The sequence below is a fragment of the Pelodiscus sinensis genome, chromosome 2, assembly GCF_049634645.1.
Source record: "Pelodiscus sinensis isolate JC-2024 chromosome 2, ASM4963464v1, whole genome shotgun sequence".
Taxonomy (NCBI): domain Eukaryota; kingdom Metazoa; phylum Chordata; order Testudines; family Trionychidae; genus Pelodiscus; species Pelodiscus sinensis.
The window spans coordinates 77,752,718-77,773,477 of record NC_134712.1 but is presented as its reverse complement, the minus strand read 5'-3'; the positions used below and the strand labels follow the sequence as shown (position 1 = coordinate 77,773,477).

The window sequence follows — 20,760 nt, the reverse complement described above, 5'->3', positions numbered from 1 at the left end:
GGGCCAGAGGCCCCACAGAAAAATCACACAAGTGAGAAGAAAAAAAACCCACCAAACCCCTCACACTTCCCACATTCTCCTCACTAGAGATGTTAAGGACTAGTCAATCCCCCTCCCCCCCACCTCCTTGCTGCCTCTATCAGATAGAGGCAGCAAAGGAGGGAAAGAGGGGGCACTTCAAAGCAGAAGCGCCGCACAGCTAAGCCCAGGATCAGCTGTGCGGTGCTGCTGAACATGGAGCTCGGGGTAAGCTGGGGACTCCCCAGCAGAATCTGCAGTCAGCTGTGGAGTCCCCAGCTGATCCTGGGTTCCGTGGAAATACCACACTGCAGCCCGGGTTCAGCTGGGGAGTCCCCAGCTGACCTTGGGCTCCATGCACAGCTGAGCTCTGAATCAGCTGTGCGGCGCTGCCCCTTTGAACCGCAGCCTTGGCGTTTGAAAGAGACAGTGCCGCACAGCTGAGACAAGAATCAGCTGTGCAGAGTCTGGGGTCAGCTGGGGACTCCTCAACTGATCCTAGGCTCCAGCGCAGCATTTCCGTGGAAAGTGGGATCAGCTAAGGAGTCCCCAGATGACTCCAAGTTCTGGGGAAATGGCATGCGGAACCCGTGGTAAGCTGGGGAGTCTCCAGCTGATCCTGGGTTTTGCTGAAATGCCACGCAGAGCCCAAGATCAGCTGGGGAGTCCCCAGCTGACCCCAGTTCCATGTGGCATCTCAAATTGGCAGTGCAGCATGAATCCCCTGCTGACCCTGAGTCCCCCGCTAACCCCAGTCTCCATGACGCACTGCCACTTTGAAATGTACAAGATCCCCTGTTGGGGACTCTTGTCCATTTCAAAGCCGGCATGCTATCGTGCAGCCCAGAGTAAGTTGGACTTCCTGCTTGCTCCGAGCTGCACGCAGAGTTATGCATTCCGCCTTTGAAATGTACAAGATGCCCCAGCGGGGGCTCTTGTACATTTCAAAGGAGGAATGCAGACATGCCTATCGACTAGTTGAGTAGTCAATGGAAATTCCATTGACTACTCGACTAGTCAATTAACCGTTACTTAACATCCTTACTCCTCACACACCAGAGCCTAACAGGGCCCACACGAATATATTTTGTGTGGTCCAGCCCTACACAGGTTGGGGGGGAGCCTTGAGCCTTGGCGGGGGGAGGGGGGCAGACCCAGGCAAGCCAGGGGCTGCATCCAGCCCCCAGGCCTTAGGTTCCCCACTCCTGCCCTATTCCCACACTAGAGAACCCTTCCAAAAGGATGCATTCAGGGACCAAGAGATAGGGCAGTTCATGCATTCTGGCTCCACTGGAGCTGCACTGCCTGACAAATAGAGGGGATGCAGGGATCCCAAAACTTGCACAAAGGTGTAATGCCTCTTGCAGGTGGCCCTAGAAGATGCCAGAGGATGTAAGTCCTATTTCCATGTCCAGCATAAAATTTGCATATGTGATCTTGAGTAAGCGGCAATGTCTCTGCTTCAGTTTCCCCAAAAGTATATTGGGGGTAATGATTTTTTGCTTACCTTACTAGGGTGTTTCAAGACTACATTAACTGATGTCCAATGTGCTGAGATCCTCTGATGAAAGTTGTTGCGAAAAGGCAGAATGTAACATGGAGATAATCTCCCTTTAAGAGTCACTGCAAAAGTGAAAATTACTCACGTTCCGTGTAGCATCTCGATCGGCTCCCCGGAGCAGCATTACCCTCACTACCTCGCTGTGACCCATCTGAGATGCAATCCACAACGGAGCTGTTCCATCCTTCAAGTAAAACAAGACTGATATAGGCTTTCCTTGGTGACAGTGCACACTCTGGCAGCTCACGACTAGACTCTGGCTACTGGAAGGAGTGAACGTGGGTCCCTTAATAAAATCTTATTGCCATTAAAAGAGTAGCCCCCAAACCATGGGGAGTGCCTTTCTAAAGGAGTAAGGAACATTGTTTGGGGGATGTGGTGGGGCCTCAGCCTGCCTACACTGGGGGTGGGGAGAAAGTGCCACCTAACCCCTTCCCACCCCCAGCTCTGCTGTGGCTTCTGACTACAGCTTGCTCCTGACTCTAGTCTAGGTCCCTGACCATAGCCCACTCGGCATCTGCTCCTGGCCCAGGCTTCAGTCCTCCCCGCAACCTCAGCTCCTGGCCACAGATCTGTTCCCAGCTGCAGCTCTGCTCCCAGCCCCAGATCCACCCCCAGCCTCAGCCTCGTTGCTAGGGTGACCATATTTCCCAAAGAGAAAATGGGATACTATGTGGGGCTAGCCTATGCTGGGGCTGACCCAACCTGCTTGCCCAACCCCTGCCCTCCCCACCATGGGAAGGCTGGGGCTAGCATCATTCCTTGCTGGAGCCCTGCCTGCCCCCTCCACGAGCCTCACCTCTCCCGATGCATGGGGCTGGCATTGCTGCTTGCTCCCCCGCATGTTCTTCCACACCCTACTTTTTTACTAAAGTGGGTATTTGTCCCATTTGCTCTTGTTCACCGATCAAGTTGGCAAGAGCAAATGGGACAAATCGCGGCTTCATTTCCCTCTGCAGATCAGCCTAATCTACATGGCTCCACTGACGGAGCCATGTAGTTTAGACACACCCTTGGTAGAATGGGCGGAGCATTCCTTCCACTGACACAAGCCTAGACTTTACATTCCTGACTTTTCTGACGCACAGACAGAACAAAGATACATCCTGAAATCATGGTTTCAAGGCCCAATACACAGTAATAATAAAGAAAAGGAGCTTTTCCCTTTCTTGCATAATTTCTGAATAAGTGTTCTCATTTATATTACACTAGCTGCCCACACCCTAGTATTCATCCTGTTTACACGGTAAATTTTCTTTGTGGTCCAAAAATAAAATTCAAAGACTCTCTTGTATGCAGAGTATATAACTCAAGCTAACAATTGTGATGGCAAAAACTGTCCATCTCCAGTGTACATTTCTCCCTCCCTGCTCAGTGACTCAAGTGATTCATGGTCATTTTTAAACTTTCTCCAGCAGAGAATGTTAAGCTTAAGTACCAGAGCCATGAACTGTAAAAGTTTGGAAAAGATCCAAGTACCGTCAAAACAGGGAAATCTGCACATAGAACATGTATTGTGCAATTTGTGGTTTTACTTACATAAGTAGTTGCAAAATGTGACTTCCAGCTGAGACACGTTAAGCACAGGGGGACATGCTAGCTTTGTTTTAGTTAAGGCTAAGTTAAGGTTTTAGAAGCAGCAGGAAATGATAACATTTTTTTGTATATTACAGTAGTGCCAAAGGATCAGGGCACTGCCAAAGGTAGGTGCTGTTAGAACATATAATAGAAGACGGTGCATGCTCTGAAGAGCTTACAAGCTAAGCTGACAAAAACAAATGAAGTTGGAGGCAGGGGTTTGCAGACTGCAGAGGGTTTGGGTGGTGACCTGGGACAGAGGAATGGGTTGCAGATTCTGGGAGGGTACTTGGGTGCAGGAGAGAATTCTGGTCTGGGGGAGGGTGTAGGAGGGGTTACAGGGTCTGGGAGGGAGTTGTGACCTGGGGCAGGGAGTGCAGAAGATTTGGATGGTGACTTGGGGAAGGGAGTTGGGTGCAGGAGGGGTGGGGGTGCCAGAGGCAGGTTCTGGTTGGGAAGCGCTTCCCTAAGTGTCTCCTGGCCAGCAGCCCTGCAGGCTAGGCTCTCTTCCTGCTGCAGCCCCAGATCACTTTAAACTGCAGGCTGTTCCCTCCATGTGGCTCTCGGGTCCAGGAGGGGGAACAGGCTTTCACTGGCCTCATCCCCCAGGCCAATCTCTCAGGAGCTGAGAGACTGGCTGGAGTCAGTTCCTATTGGCTGGTTGTTTCCAACCAATAGGAGCTGGGGATTGAGCTGGGGATGTGGAGATCACACGAAGCCTCTCCCTCCCTGCAGAGTAGAGAGCCCACGGACTGCGCTTTAAACCAAGGCAGCTGTGTTTCTGAGGGTCCTGGCAGAGTGGTCCGCGGGCTGGATCTAGTGACTTGGTGGGTCAGATCCATCCCTGGGATGTATTTTGCCAATCTCTGCTCTAGACCAAATGATGACAAAAGAATGTCAGTGTCACAGTGACAGAGAGACCCTGTCACAATGGCACAAAAAAGGAAATGATGTCTGCGCAGGCGGAAATGATACTGTGAAAGAAGAAACAAATGAATTGGGTCACAAAGCTACATTACTAAGTAATATAAATGCTGAGATGTACATTCACAAGAGCAAGGCAGAAAGAGGGCCAGGTCATAAAAGGAGAAAGAGAAGGATGGAGCCCAATCAGTTTGACTTCACATAAGGTCCTACAAAGCCTAGGGCCAAACTTGTATCTAGTACAACACAGCACCAGGAAATACTCCCTCAGTTATATATATATCTATCCCTCAGTTATGTTAGTAGAGCAATGTTGCTGTTGTTGGGAGGAGTCACAGTTATGAAAATCACTCTTGGATGGATACTTGAACCAAGGCTCATTTTTTGTGGAGGGAGAAATGATGAAAGCCATTAAGCCATTTCTTGAATTATCAGAGTGATAAGAGCAGGCTTTTCATTTGCTAAGAAAACATTTCAGATTAAAGATGGGACCCAAACGAAGACTCCAGGGCTGAGTCTACACTGGGCCACTTATTCCGGAAAATCAGCCGCTTTTCCGGAATAAGCTGCGAGCTGTCTACACTGGCCCTTGAATTTCCGGAAAAGCAACGACGCTCTACTGTACAAAATCAGCCGCTATTCCGGAAAAACTATTCTGCTCCCGCTCAGGCATAAGTCCTTATTCCGGAACGCTGTTCCGGAAAAGGGCCAGTGTAGACAGCCCAGTAGTCTTTTCCGGAAAAGCGTGTCTACATAGGTCACAGACGCTTTTCCGGAAAAAGGGCTTTTCCAGAAAAGCAGCCTGCCAATGTAGACGCTCCTTTTCCGGAAAAACTGAAAACAGAATAGTATTCCGTTTTAAGCAGTTCCGGAAATTCATGCCAGTGTAGACACAGCCCAGGCGTAAACACCACTGAATTTATCCAGAACTAAACTCAGCACCTGTCTGCTATGTACCAAAAGTAGCAAAGGCCAAAAGGTATCTTGAACAAATCTTGGTCTAGACCAGGGGTCTCCAAACTACGGCCCGTGGGCCGGATGCGGCCCGCGAGGCCCTCTCATCCGGCCCGTGGAGACCTTTTTGTCTACGGAAAAAAAATTACGGAAATTTACGTGTATCCTGCCAAGATCAGCCGCCGCTTATGTGGACGTTATGTTTTTACCGAATTAAAATAGAGGCACGCAGTAGTGCGTTATGTTTTCCAACCGATCATTACATTGCATGTTTTGATTGTTTTTTATTTGGACCTCAAGTGTGTAGTCGGCCCCCGAACTGCTGTTTGATAGTTAATGCGGCCCTCGGGCTGAAAAGTTTGGAGACCCCTGGTCTAGACCAATGTTTCTCAACCTTTTTTATAAAGTACCCCCTTTTCAAAAAAATAAATACAGGCAGTCCCCGACTTACGCGGATCCGACTTATGTCGGATCCGCACTTACGAACGGGGCTTTTCTTGCCCCGGAGCTCACGGGCGGCGGGACCGCCCAGAGCGCAGCGGTCCCACCACTGCGTCCTCCGGAGCGAGAAAAGCTGCTCCGGGTCTCCCTGGTGTGCTGGGGGGGACTCCTCCCCAGCACAGCAGGGAGACAGGAGCAAAGCCACAGAGGTGGGGGACCCCGCCGCCTGTGCGGCTTTGCTCCGGGGCAAAGGAGCAAAGCCTCACGGGCAGCGGGGTCCCGCTGCCTGTGCGGCTTTGCTCGGGTCTCCCTGGTCTGCTGGGGGGGAGGGGGCGCAGCTAGTGCGCCCCCCCCCCCCCAGCAGACCAGGCTTTTATTGCGGGATGCCTGGGGTAGAGCAGCTGGGGTGCTGCCGGGTTGGTCCTGCGGGGACCTACCCGGCAGTGCCCCAGCAGTTCTGTCCCAGGAGTCCAGATTCAGCCGCTGTTGAAACTGATCAGCAGCTGATTCCAGGAAGCCGGGGGCAGAGCAACTCTGCTTCGGGCTTCCTGTATTCAGCCGCTGATCAGTTTCAGCAGCGGCTGAATCTGGAGCCAGTTCCGACTTACATACAGATTCAACTTAAGAACAAACCTATAGTCCCTATCTGTTCGTAACCCGGGGACTGCCTGTAAATAAATAATAAATACTTCCAGTACCTACAATTTTCAGACACACACTTTTTTTTTCTACCATTGCAACACGTTTATTTAAACAACTTAATCATAACCAGGTGGGTGATGAAATTTTTGGGTGTGAAAAGTACAAAAATAATAAAGTGCTGTAAAACTTAAAACAAAAATTCGGTTTTCTCCAAATTTCAGTTGTGTTAATGTACCCCCCCAGACTCCTCTCGAGTTCCCCTAAGGGTACTCGTACCACTGGTTGAGAAACACTGGTCTAGACTGCTAAGGGACTTTTACATTGGAATAAAAGATGCACAACTGAACAGAGGTGGGTCCAGGTCACCTGACTCATGGAGCTCAGGCTGTGGGGCTGTAAAACTGCTGTCCAGAGTTCAGACTCCAGCCACAGGCTGAATGTCTACACCATAATTTTACAGCCCCACAGCCCAAGCCAAGTAATCCTGAGCCAGCTGACCCAGACCAGCTGCAGGAGTTTAATTATAATGTAAAATTAATGCTGTCAGAGGATGACATGAGCCACATGGATCTTAACCAAGTCTGTAACAGACTCATCTATTTCTAGGTTGTCTAGGTGTCACTAGATGTACACAAAGTGCCACACCCAGCAGGTGTTTTGTGCCTACCCTTAGAGACAAGACAGAGAAGCTTGGCCTGCACTAGGGTTTAAGAGTGGTGTTAGCTAACATGTGACCTAAGTACAATGTTCTAAGAGACTAGTGTAGACAAGGCAGTGTACTCTTTAACATGGGCTAACATGGTCAGGCCAAAGCTCCCCCCATGGCTTTAACTTGACCAGTTGAGCTCATATTGAAGTATACACTGCCCTAGATATATAGAATGTATTACTTGTTTATCACCTTTTAACAAATCACAGTCTAGACAAATCTAGATAGACAGTACAGTCTCAGGTAGTCAAGGAGTAATTTAAGCAACAGCCCAGGGGATACCTGCCAAACTTCCTACCTATAAAGAGAAATCTTGTGGTTGAGGGAGGGAACAGACAGAGGTGTAGGAGGGTCTTCATGTGGGTATATGAATGGATGGTTCTATTTCTTGTGCTAAGTAACAGCAGAGATTTTTCCAGGGACAAGACACCCCGTGGCCATCAAAGAAGTTGCTGAAGTAGTTCTCTGCTGCCTGACTATGAATTGCTGGGCTCTTCTGGGTATAAAATTTTGACAGGAAATAGAGGAAAAGCTGGACAGCCTATTCACGTGTTACATTCTAGTGTGAATTGGGGCTTTTCCCATCCTCTTTGCTCCTACTTCCTGATTTCTTACCCAGCTGAAACCAGCTGGACATACAGGCTGCGTCTAGATTGGCATGATTTTCCAGAAATGCTTCTAACGGAAAAGTTTTCCGTTAAAAGCATTTTCGGAACACAGCGTCTAGATTGGCACGGACGCTTTTCCGCAAAAGCACTTTTCCGCAAAAAAGCCCTGATCGCCATTTTCACGATCAGGGCTTTTTTGCAGAAAACAAATCTGAGCTGTCTACACTGGCCCTTTTGCGCAAAAGCTTTGCGCAAAAGGGACTTTTGCCTGAACTGGAGCAGAATAGTATTTCCGCAAGAAGCACTGATTTCTTACAGTAGGAAGTCAGTGCTTTTGCGGAAATTCAAGCGGCCAGTGTAAACAGCTGGCAAGTTTTTCCGGAAAAGCGGCTGATTTTCCGGAAAAACTGGCAAGTCTAGACACAGCCACATTGACAATGCGAGAAGAGAACACTATCCAGAGATTTTTAAATGTACAGATTAAGAGTGGTGAAGATTCCGGCTAGTTAGCTTATTTGAACTAGTTCAGCAATCCTTAGATGAGATTCTCGGATGTAGAATCATGCACTCTGGGAAGCCCCATTTTCAAATATGAGTATCTAAGTGCTCAATTTATATTTAAGAGCTGATTTCAGCATCCAAGTGCAAGAAGGTAGCTGACCAATTAAGATTCCCTGTTTGAAAACTGGGCCCACTGTATACAGATATAAGAAGGGAAAATTATGGATATGTTAGGAACCTTACATCTGTCTTTACTTTCTGATGTAGTTTAAAATGTTTGCATTCTCTTGAGTCCACTTGACTTTAATGAGAATTGAATCAGACAATCAGAACAGCAAATCGCTAAGCACATGGTGTAACAAAGCACGAGAATAGCTCCATTGTCTTCAATGGAACTCCTCTCATGCTTAAAGTTATGCCCAGAGTTAAGTGCTTTCTGGCATCAGAACGTAAGTGGAAACAGGGATGGCAGAGTATTATAGAAGTACCAAATGTTTAATGGCTAAACTACAATTTACTCTGATTGTTACAGTATACATAGATAGCATGAAGGAAACTCAAAATTAAAAGAGTTTTTTTTAATCAAAGATTAAGATTGATACTAAAGTCATAGCTGTGATAGGGTTTTAATAAGTGCATATGTCTGACTGATTGACCTCAGCAGGGGATATATGGAGTGCTATCTCATGCAAGTGTTTTAAGACGAAATTTCAAAGCGGCCTGAGGACATTAGGGGCATGTCTACAGAGCAGGGCTAAACTCGAAATAAGCTACGCAACTTGAGCTATGCTCCAGTTTGAAGACTCCCTTAGGGCCTTTGAAAATTCCATCAGTAATGTTAATTAAATGCCATGTCTGGTTTGGTAATGCAGAGCTGAACATTACCTGCCTTGGCTGGTTGACCTTTGCTCCTGAAGATAATAATAATCGGATGACATCCAGATAACCTCCCTGGGCAGCCAGAAAAAGTGCAGAAGCTCCATCCTGAGTAAAAATAAATTAAGTTTCTTAATTGGCAAAACTACATTAGATATATCAAAACATATTTCCCTTCCTGTGCCTTTATGCAACTTAATAACATATAAATAGGTACACACAAGCAACTCCTCCCCATCAAAATCTTGACTTAGTCCACAACAAACTAGATATAAGGTATAGGATTCCTCTTAAGTATAAAAATGTAATTTAGGCGATCATAGGTCAAAACTGACACTGAACACAAGGCTCTTAAATCACCAAAACACTTAAAAATTCATACTTCATCCCTATTGCAGCAAAATTCCTAAGTGCTTTGCTAAAGAAAAACACACTTTAGCATGTATTTAAGTTAAAGAATCTACATGAGTGCTTTGCTGAACTAGGGCCTAAAAGTATTCACTTCTACCACTTGAGCTGAACGAGTAACTCCTTTGGGTGACAGCTGCAGTAAACTCATCTCTGTTGATCAGCCATGAAAGGGGGACTTGCAATATAAACAAAAATTACGAGGGGCTTATACACAGGAAGATAGTGTGTGGACTTTGAAAAATATTTCACTGAAAGTTTTTGGGTTTTCAACAAAACCATTTTTTAAATTGTAGATGTTTTTCAGCTTTTGATAACCAAAGCATTTTCTGTGTTAGGGTTTCAACAGTCAAACTGATTTTTGGTTTTTGTTGTTGTTGGGTTTTTTTGTTGTTTTTTTCTTTTTTGGGGGGAGGGGGGGGAGGTTGTTTCTTCCAGGAAGCTTTGAAAAAAGGCCATTTTCGATTGAAAAAATGTTTCAAAATGTCAACTGGCTGTCTTTTTATCTGACTAGATAAGAGTGAAAACTTGCAGTGGTATTGGGACAGGCATTCAGACATGGTGCCATCTCTCATGGGCAGTCGGTGAAGGCAGAGCTGGGGGAGGTAAAGCCCCCAGCTCCACCCTTTCTGCGAGGCCCTGCCCCTTCCTTGCCCCCAGGAGCCACACCTGTGCTCCCCCTTCCTACTACGGGGAGGGGAGAGAGTGGGTTTGTGCTCGCCGCAGCCTACCCAGCCCCCATGAAAGGCGCACCACACGGCCCAGAGAATCCCAGCCCACCCTCTCGAGCATTAGGGGAGGGAGGAGGTTGGGCCAGGTGCAGCAAGCCCTGCTCCCTCCCCCGTTGCTCCAGGGCTGGAGAGGCACCGGGGAGGAAGAAAGCAGGGCATGCTGCACCGCCCAGCCTGGCCTGTCCAGCCCTGGAGCACTGGGGGAGAGAGGAGGGCACACCACGTGGCCAGGCCTGGCCTCCCCAGTCCTGGAGCAACAGGAGGGTGGGTGCTGGGGGCACCAGCACTCTGCCCCCAGAACGCCTACTGCAGGTGTTCTAAGGCCGGAGTGTGGGTGGGGCTATGCCTGGCGGTTTGGGAAAGCAGAGTCTCTTCCCCCCTTACATCCCCGATGCCCGTGCTGTCTCTGCTGGTGCAGTTCCCAATGAAGTGCATATAAAGGGAAATTTGCTCCCTTTGTGGGGCTGTCTCCAGACTCAGGGGTTTTTTTGAAAAAAGTAGCCTTTTTTCGAAAAAACTTCACCTGCGTCCAGACTCAAGCCGCGTTCTTTCGAAATTAAATCGAAAGAACGCGGCTTTTCTTTCGACGGCGGTAAACCTCAATTTACGAGGAAGAACGCCTTCTTTCGAAAGTTCCTCTTTCGAAAGAAGGCGTTCTTGAATGTAAATAGGGCTTCTTCGAAAGAGAGCATCCAGACTCACTGGATGCTTTCTTTCGAAAAAGCAAGCCGCTTTTTCGAAAGTTCAACGTGCAGTCTAGATGCTCTCTTTCGAAAGAGGCTCTTTCGAAAGTATCTTTCGAAAGAGCCTCTTTCGAAAGAGGCTTGCAGTCTAGACATAGCCTGGTTGAGAGGAAATGTTCTGGCTTAAATGGGTAAATAAATGAATTAAATGCTAAAGCCCCCTCCCTCTGCATGCTCCCCAGGCACATGCAGGCTAAAGAGAATATTTTAGCAAAAGTGTCTTGCTTAAATGTTGGGTGGCAAATCATTTACACTGGGACTAACCGAAGTTGTTTATACTCAACTGGGCTACTTAGATCATAGAAGATATTATTTCCCAATCACCAGGAGCCTGAATTAGCATCAGTGAGTTGCAGTGGTCCTTTTTCAGGCCCCAGATTTGGAAAGTTTGCCCTTAATGCCAATATGGATGGGATTTTATTTCCCATATATCTCTTTGGCTGGGATTCTTATGCTTTGTGTGTTTTAGGGCTTGCTTACATGGCAAGCCACAATATGAATCTAAGGTGTATAGCTTACTGTGCAGTAACATTGTGTGTGAACATTACTAAACTGCAGTGAAAGTCCTGGAGTGTGGGTGAGCATACACCTATGTGAAAGGGCAATACACTAAGCCACACACTGGGACTTTCATTGTGTTGTAACAGCATCCGCACAAGATGTTATTTCTTGGCAACCTGGTGGTCTGTAAATTCACTCCATGGCATACCAGGCAGTAATGTGCAGTATGAACAAGCCCTTAGATTATTATAGTCAATTGCACACTGGCTCCTTCCAACATACAAATAATCTATGGGTTCCTGGACACATCAAAGACTAGATTGTATCTGGTAGCTAGTAGGCAGGCACTCAAGGTTGGGTAACTGTGCTTAGCCCCTTTGATAGGCCTTGCACACCAGACAGACATAACAGGAGTCCTTCTGTTCCGGTTCCTCTTTCAGAACAAGTAATGTTCAGTAATCTGAAAATCACTCTTTATTACAGCCCCAATCAATGCCAAATGGGTTTCCATTTTAATTAGAGCTCCTTCTCTTTGCCACACTGCTAACATTTAGTTATCTTAAACACTGAAAGTAAAATCCTGATGCTTTTGGAATAATTGCTCTGACAAGCGTAGGTTTGAAATCCCTTTTGTATGGAAGCTTGCCAATCACGTAGGCAGCCAGACATCACCACTTTGCAAATTCAATTCTGCAGCACCGTGCAAAAGAAGCTAGACTAATAGTTGTTTTCCTGTGAATTCACTTTTAATTTTTTAATGGCCTGCATAAGAGTGTTATTGCACAACTGGAGTAATCAAAACAAGCTTATAAATAAGACTGAGTGCTGCTCAGTTCCTGGAGAGATGGCAGGGAGGTTACTTTATTGCCTTCACATCTAGGTGTATGCGTTGGGTGTGGCAAATGTTATTTTCAGATCTCAGTGGAAATACTTAGCACTCCCTACTAGGAAGTGACAAACATGTCTAATTACGGCCATGCAGACTAAAAAAAGTAATTACTGTGTAATAGCAAACATGGCACAACCCTTCTGTACAGAAAGTCATAGCCAGGTACATTATACTGTGTGTTTAGGGCTTGAAATGATAAGATGTTGAATACTACTATGAAGTCAGTGGGGATGAAGGCTCTCAGCATCTCATGGGAACAGTCTCCACCAGGGGAGCACCCAGTAGTTAGCTCAGAGAACATCATAACCCCTCAGGGTATATGACTTCCTTTTTATCAGTCTTGATTTACTTGAGTTAGCAAGAATGGTAGAGGGGGAGGAAGTCATGCATTTTTGTTTTATGATAGCCAGGTTGTATGCAACTCCATCACAGTAAATCACAGGGGGATTCATCCAGCTTTCTGAAAATCCAGCTGACTGACATCCATCAGGTCATTTGTACGGTTCTCTGTTTTAATTTATTATCAAAACACTATCAGGTGACAGAGGCACACTCCCCTGGTATCTTCACTTTACCTGAGGGTCAGCATGTAATGATGTTAAGAAAAAATAAGTGCAGTTCTAACTTTAATGATATCTGTTTGTCAAGAGAAAAACTAAAGGTCTGTTTCAGCACCGCTTGGTAATTTCTGAAGTTATTTATTCCAGAGTGTAAAACACTATCATTCTGATGTGATAACACTCATTTTGAACAGCTGTAAAAAACCAAACACATTAGGCAAGGAGAATCAGACCACCAGATTTTAAGGTTTTCCTTTCAGCAACAATATACCTAAGAGTATGTATTCACTAAAAGCATTTTACTTCTGCAGCTCTGTAGCATAAACACTTGATACAGTGTCAGAAGGTGTCCATCTATTACTATCTTCTGAAAGATGGTAGGTAGGTCAAGACAAGATTTTTTTTTGACAAGCGGTATCTACACTAGGGCTTAGGTTGGCTTAGTGACATCACACAGGGAGTAACATTTTTCACAGCCCTAAGCGATGTAGTTCAGATGACTTAACTTTGCAAATAGGGTATGTCTACACTACCACCCTAGTTCGAACTAGGGTGGTTAATGTAGGCAACCGAAGTTGCAAATGAAGCCCAGGATTTAAATATCCCGGGCTTCATTTGCATCTTGCTGGGCACCGCCATTTTTAAATGTCCGCTAGTTCGGACTCCGTGCCCACGGCTACACGCGGCACAGACTAGGTAGTTCGGATTAGGCTTCCACGAGGAATAACGGTAGTTCGGAATAGGAAGCCTAATCTGAACTACCTAGTCTGTGCCGCGTGTAGCTGCGGGCACGGAGTCCAAACTAGCGGACATTTAAAAATGGTGGCACCCAGCAAGATGCAAATGAAGCCCGGAAAATTCAAATCCCGGGCTTCATTTGCAACTTCGGTTGCCTACATTAACCACCCTAGTTCGAACTAGGGTGGTAGTGTAGACATACCCATATAGATTAACTAAATCTCTTTTTCTAGCTTTGTATATATCTCCCAGTGTCATATGCAGTACACAGTTAATATCTATTTCTAATGAACTCACACAAAGCTGATCATGTATGTTGGCACCATGCTTCAATAGAGTTTCCACCACTCGTGTGTGACCATACTGACAAGCTGCTAACAGAGCAGTACCCCCATCCTACAAACAGAACAAAATACAATAAGAACAGAACAAATACAGAAAAGATGCAACAGAAAAGGTGCAACAGCAAGTGCTAACTACCTCCAAGAATTTGGCTCACAGAAGTTATGTATTATCAAGCCAGAAAATGGTTGTGAGTAGTCCTTTGAGTCTTTTCCCTATAAGTTAGACCTCAGCTCTGTCAGTAGGACGATTCTTGTTTTGAGGAATGGGAAACCAGGAAAACTCTGCTCTGTCTGTCCTTTCCCCTCCTATGAGCTTACTTCCCTGTCACTCCTAATCTAGTCTTCTTTCCTCTCACAAATACAAACCTTAGCCCTGCAAGGTGACTGCCGGCACACCCTGTCTCTGATCCAATGGACTAAGCTGCATGCTGTCAACATCAGTTCTAGCAGCCAATAGATCAGGGGTGGGCAAGTACCGGTATGCAGGCTGGATCTGCTCCTGATAGGTCCCTACCACTATATTTATCTTCACAGCCACAGGAACCGACGCTTGCAGTTCCCATTGGCCATGAATCACCTTTCCCGGCCAATGGGAGCTGCAGGAAGCGCCATCTTGGTCTGCTCCACTTCCCGCAGCTCCCATTGGCTGGGAAAGGCGATCAGACCAGAGACTATAAACACAAGCCCCCACTTCAGCTATAGGTAATGTCCCCAGGTGTCAGCAGCAATCTCACATGGTTGTAGTTTCTGAGTGTCAACCAACAGAGGGAGACATGCCCCATTAATTATATCGGTATATAAAATAAGTTCATAATTTGCTCCCTCACATGAAACTTAACTGCACTCTGGGAAAGAAAACAGCTGCAGTGCCACCAGTAAAAATAACTAGCAACTTCTCCAGGAGAAACAGAATACCTATCTTGCCATGCTGCTAAACACTGGTGGCTGTGCCAAAAAAGGGTAATTCCCAGGCTGGACATCTCCCAGTGCAGATGAGTAAGAGCTGTTCCTCCCACAGGACAGAAGAGTCAGCCAAGGTGGAGGCTAAGGATGAGGTAGGAAGTCAAATGGGACTTGCAGGACAAAGAGACTGGGCCAGGGAGAAGATGCGGGGAGAGACTGAAGAGCAAGAGAAGAGCAGGAAAGGAGAGGAGACAGCAACCAGGTCTGTCTCTGGGAGGACAGCTTAGCAGTACTGATACAATACATGACTGTGATCCTAAGAGCATTCCAGTTCAGAGGGCAAGGAGATCCCTCATATGGGACAGGGAGCAAGCTCATGCACCCCAACTAACTGTCATAATCTGTACCTAAAATGTGCAAGGTAAGGGATCATATGTGAATTGGCAACACATTTGTCATTAATATCGCTATATGTAGGGGTGTTATATGAAAAATTAGAAACATATAATTAGAAACATCTTCTCAGATTTATCATCCTCGTCTCCTTCCCTGGCCAGTCTCCATATCTAGCTTCAGTGTCTACGTCCCAGTCTCACCATCCAACTCCGACTCTCTCCCCATTCTCAGTTTCCTTCCTCAGCCAGTCCCGGTTTAGGAATGTTAAATATCCGTTAATTGAATAGTCCATTAACCTCATGAATTCTTATCAGTTAGTTGACTATTCTATAGTCCCCGGGGGTGGGGCCGGCAGCCAGTGCACCTCAGCCCCACTCCCAAGGAGCTCCCTGCCTCTGTATCAGAGGCAGCAGTGTGAGGTGTCAGGCAGGAGCTGATCTGCAAGGAAAGCCAATTTAAAAACCAGCGCCTCTTGTGGACCCGCTGAACTGTTGCTTTGCACCACTGTGTGATACAGAGGCAGCAGTGCAGGGTGGCAATGGCCCCTATCCTGGGGGGGCGCTGAGCTCCAAGACCCAGCACAAACTGGAACTGTGCCAGGCTGCCTGTCTGCCAGGTTCCTTTAATGCACTTTAAATGCAGAACAGCAGCAGGGAAAGGTCCCAGATCCAGCACAAGTTAGGACTAAGCTGGGTTGCTGGCCAGCCTGCTAAAAAGTTACTGGCTGGGGGGAAGGGGGATGTGTGTAGTCTATAGCATTAACCTATAAGCTTATAAGCTTTTGCTTATCGGTTAATCAGTTAATCGACTACACTATTACATCCCTATCCCAGTTTCGTCCTTCCCAGCTCTTGGATTGATCTGACTAGCTCCCAGTCCTAGGCTACCTCTCCAGACCCCTCATCCAGTCTCAGTCTCTCCCTGCATCTTTTCCCTGGCTCCTTGTCCCAGTCTCTTTGTCCTGCCAGTCCCAGTTGCCTTCCTACCTCCAGCTTCTCATGGGCTCATATTATTTTCCCCCTCCCATCCCTCAGCCAACTGGCTCCCAGTCCCATCTCCCATGTCTCTCTTGGGAGCCTGTCCCAGCCTGTCCACCAGTTCCCAGTCTCCTTGGCCAGCACTCTCCCCACCTGATCTCAGTCCCATCCTTCCCTCCCTGCCTTCCAGCTTTCAGTTCCCTTACACAACCAGTCCCAGGATGCGCCTCCCCTGCCCAGCTCTCAGTCTCAGCCTCTCCTCTCTCCCAGTCCCCGTCTCCTTGCCCAGTCAGTCCCAGTTTCTCTCCCCCCCCCAGTCTCACCAGATTCACTGTCCCAATCCACTCCTTTCCTTCCCTCCTCAGTCTAGCTTTCATCCCTCTGCATTCAAATACACCTGAGGGTCAGCAGAGAGGTTCCGGGGCACAAAGGAACCATCCACCACCCTGGATGGGAAAGCTGGGAGCAGCCATTACAGAGAAAGTCTTTCTGAGTCCAGTCTCTCCCCCCCACCACCCAGCTCTTTGCTGTAGCATGCTCAGTTGCTCAGTGGGGATGACACACGCACAAACCAGTCATATGCACAGGAGCTGTGAGGGGATGGAGCATGCTCAACGAGGATTGGATCTTGAAGATTTAAGCTGCTAAAAATAATTTTAAAACTCTCTATTGAACATGTTTGAACTGCAATATTTCAAAGGCTTATCACTTGGCCAGTTTTGGGCAGATTTTCATAGGGATGGCAAAAGGTGCATCCCTGACACTAAGGCTGTCACCCACCAAAATTTCAAGTTTCTGCTCTAAAGCATGGGGAGGGAATGGAGAGCTAGAGATTTTCAAGGAAAATTTCACTACCATTTAGCACAGGGGAAAAACAAAACAAAACAAAGCTTCACTAGCCTCATTCTTTGAAATAGTTCAACAATTTTGACTATTTTTTTAAAATGGTCTAAGGCAGACAACCATCCTGGAAGAAATCAGCTCAAACAATGAAAATCATACAGTTATAACAGGATCTTATAATGGGAAGCGTCAGGCAGCCTTAGTAATATATAATGTCACCAGCCAACAATGCAATGCTGACCACGAAGATAAAAATTTCCCTGATTTTTTCCGTGATCATCTTAAAACCTGAAGCAAACCGATTTTATTTCCCCTCTCTCAACACATATACAGTAACTACTTATGTATCTATTTTACACATGATTAACCAGTGCTTTTTAAAATCCAGCTATAGTACTTAACTTTGTAACCACCTACTGCAGTGAATTCCATGGGCTCACTACAAACTGTGTTAATTCCTTTTATTTGTTCTAAATTTGTTCTAAATTTACTTTTTATTGTGTGGCCGCTTGTTCCTATATATGGGACAGCATGAGAAGAGGGACTGTTCTCTTCATTGTAGCTTTCACAATCTAAAAATATATACTGTAATGAGATCAGATGGTACCAAACTCAATTAATCAAATCTAGACAATACAAATTAACTCTGAAATAATCTTCTGCCAGCAGACTGCATTACTCATATAACAGAAAACATGCAAGCAGGGAAACTCTTTTATGATCTTCTTGCTGTAATGCCATGTTTCAGATTAAAAGAAAACAAGCAATTAATACAAGTGAATTTTGGAAGTAAAGCAGACCAGTCTCTTACTTTTGTTGTAAATTCAGTAGAAGCGCCAAATTCAAAGAGAAACCTCACAACATCGTTGTGGCCTTGCTGTGCAGCAAAGAACAGAGCAGTCGTGCCAGACTGTAAAGGGGGGAAGGGAGGAAACACACACAAACAAATGGATCAAATGTCAATAGAGTACACACTTCATTTTCAGAGTTAAAACAGACTGAACTTGAATAACTGAACAAGAGTTGTTGTTGACTAAAGATGATCTTTGGGATTACCAAAGAACTTAGGGTAAGGAATCATTTCTTATCTCAATGGCACTGAAATGTCTGATGTTTAAGGATAAGATACTGTCATGGATATTATTAGTAAAAATCAAGGACAGGTCACGGGCAATAAACAAAAATTTATGGAAGCTTGTAACCCAGACCTGGGCAAAATATGGCCCGCAGGCCGAATCCAGCCTGCCAAGTTACCAGATCCGATCTACAGACACAGTGGGTAGCCCCAAGCAGGCTTTCCTGCTTGCCCTGCAGACCGCTCAGAAAAGCGGCTGTGGGGTCATTTCTCTTTAAAAACTGCGGGTCTGGAGGGGAGGAGGGAAGGCTTCAGGTGTAACTCCTACCCCCAGCACAATCCCATTGTCCAGCTTCTGGCCAGAAACTGGCCAATGGGAACTACCTGTTCGAATAACAGGAAGCGCACAAAACACCACGCCTCCTTCCCCTCCAGCTGAGTTATTCACACAAGCACATGGCTGTGCAGCCTGAGTTGGCGCAGGGCAGGCAGGCTGGCTGGGAAACTTTTTAAGCTCTGCAAGCATTTAGCTCTGCAGGCAAGCAGGCTGGTTGGGCTGCTGACTGGTCAGTCTCCTGGCCAGAGCCTGCCTCTGGCACCCTAGCCCCTCACTTCCCCAACCCTGTGCCCCCCCACTCAACATACCCAAACCATCTGCCCTCCTCCTGCACCCATACCTCCTCCCAGATCTGGCACCCCAATCCTCTGTCCCAGATCACAATCCCCTTGTTTCCTAGGTTACAACCCAATCTCCTGCACCCCAGTCCATTCCCCAAGGACACAAACCAAACCACTGCACCCCAGTCCCCTGCCCTAGCTTACAACCTTCTCCTGCCCTAGGTCACATTCCAAAACCCTGCACCCAAGTCTCCTGCCCGAGATCACAACTACCTCCTTCACTCAAACTCCCTTCCAGACCCCACTCTCCCTCCTGCATCCCAATCCCTTACCCCAAGCTCCCTTCTGCACCCAAGCTCCATCCCAGACTCTGTACCTCTTCCATTAATATCATGGAAGAGTGTGGCCTTCAACCACTTCAAAATCTTGGAGTGACCCCCCCATCAAAAATTATTGCCCACCCCTGCCATAACCTGTCCCTGTGTGGACTGGTTTCATCCCTACTGTAATCCTACTGGCACCACAGAACACTACAAATACCCTGCAGGGAGGATAAATAGCTGTGGGGTCATGCGACTGCTCCAGCCCCGCTGCTGCTCAGGTGGCTTGGGCTTACCACTGTGTTCCAGCCCCAGAGGGGGTTGACCCAGGCCTGGCAGTCTGGCTACTTGTCAGCTGCTTCAGCAGCCCGCAGGGCTGACTGCCTTTCAGCTGCTCCGGCAGCCCCTAGGACTAACAGCTGCACCAGCCCTGTCCATAAGAAATTATGGAGGTCCCAGAAAGTCACGGAATCCGTGACCTCTGTGGGAGAATTGTATCCTTACTGATGCTTATCCCATTTCCAGTTTACCTGCGTAAAATCTATATTCCCCATTCCACTCACATAAACAGACTTCTCCATGAAGCCCTGTGAGTTCAAGTGAGACCAGAAAGCCCAAGTAAGATAGGCATGAGTCTCTCTCTCTTTCTTTCTCTGATAATTTTTGTATCCCAGATGATTAAATTTTAAGGGTTACCATGTCTACAAATGATAGTTTACAGATTATTGCTTCTCCTGTCTCACCTTCGCACTGTGCCCGCCCTCCCAATAGTTTTTTTTTCCTTTTGAAAAATTAAGGACCAGATTCTGCAGTCCAGCAGCGAGTCACCATAAAAAGCCCAAAGTGGAGACAAAGTGGATGGAGGAAAAGAATGGAGAATCTCCCCAGCAGAGGAGAACTCCTTACAGTGCACCAGGTGCCACTCTACCCCCCATGCAAGAGGAAAGAGGAGATGTATTGGAAAGGAGTATCGGTAAGAGCAGAAGGGATGTCACACAGCAAAGCTCCTCTATACTTTATGCTTCTGTGATGGGGTGTACCAACCCTGCACTGGGCCTGCAGGGTTAACCAGGCCTACCTGGCTGAGAGAGCCCCTCCCCCACAGCCCTGTTGGGCATGCTTCAAATGGAAGACCAGTATAAAGGCCAGTGTAACAGCTCAATCAGGGCTGACCACTGTAGGGAAAGGAGCTGCTGCCAGTGTGCTGGAGAAGGTGCAGTAGTTGGATGCCACAGCAGAGGCAAGCAAGAAGAGACTGGCCAGGGAGGCTCCCAGTCTGGAGGAGAACACTGCAGTGGAGACCAGCAGGGAAAGCACACAGCTTGGAGGATGTAGGTGGGGAAGATGCTGATGGTCTAGAACAGGGTAGGAAGTAACCCAGGGTAGGGAGCTGGCACACCCTGTGGATTCCTTGCTGAGCAAATGGTGGGATACACCCACCACTGATAGGGCCCTTGGCTGGGACCTGGTGGAGAGGGAGGGCCTGGATTCCCCCTACTTCACTCCATCCCATTAACCCTGAAGTGGGGGACACTACATCTGGACTACCACTTCTGGGCAATAGAGCTCACTGCCCTGCAAAAGGGACTGTTTGTTACTGACCTGGCCACTGGGCCCCATTGCCCTGCTGATGGGGGCTGCTACTGACTTGGCACGGTAACAATTATGGGGTGGAGCACCCCAGATGAGGCCTGAGAGGTTCAACTCCCTGTCTCTGAGGGGGCTGGGTTTACCACCCTGTGACAGCATCACTGATGCCTGGTCCCCACCACCAGCCTAAGATAGGGCTGCACAAGGAAGGACAGTAAGTGTAGATATCAGGGAGCTGCAACCAGTTCTACTATGAACTAAGCTCACATACTGTGAAGACTCAAAGCCAAAATATTTTCCATGCCTATTTCT

General features: G+C 47.2%; 1 protein-coding gene across 4 annotated transcripts in view; it reads right to left on the bottom strand.

The window, feature by feature from the left end:
• Positions 1-20,760, bottom strand: part of ANKRD29 (ankyrin repeat domain 29) — a 50,452-nt gene that overhangs the window by 7,746 nt on the left and 21,946 nt on the right. For 3 of the 4 annotated variants that reach the window (XM_075920862.1, XM_075920861.1, XM_006117206.4), the window contains 4 exons: positions 17,657-17,755; positions 13,680-13,778; positions 8,822-8,920; positions 1,665-1,763 (listed from right to left, as the gene is read on the bottom strand). In XM_075920862.1, coding sequence (XP_075776977.1) covers positions 1,665-1,763; positions 8,822-8,920; positions 13,680-13,778; positions 17,657-17,755 — 396 coding nt within the window. The remainder of the gene's footprint in view (positions 1-1,664; positions 1,764-8,821; positions 8,921-13,679; positions 13,779-17,656; positions 17,756-20,760) is intronic. The other variant, XM_006117207.4, reaches the window with a different exon arrangement.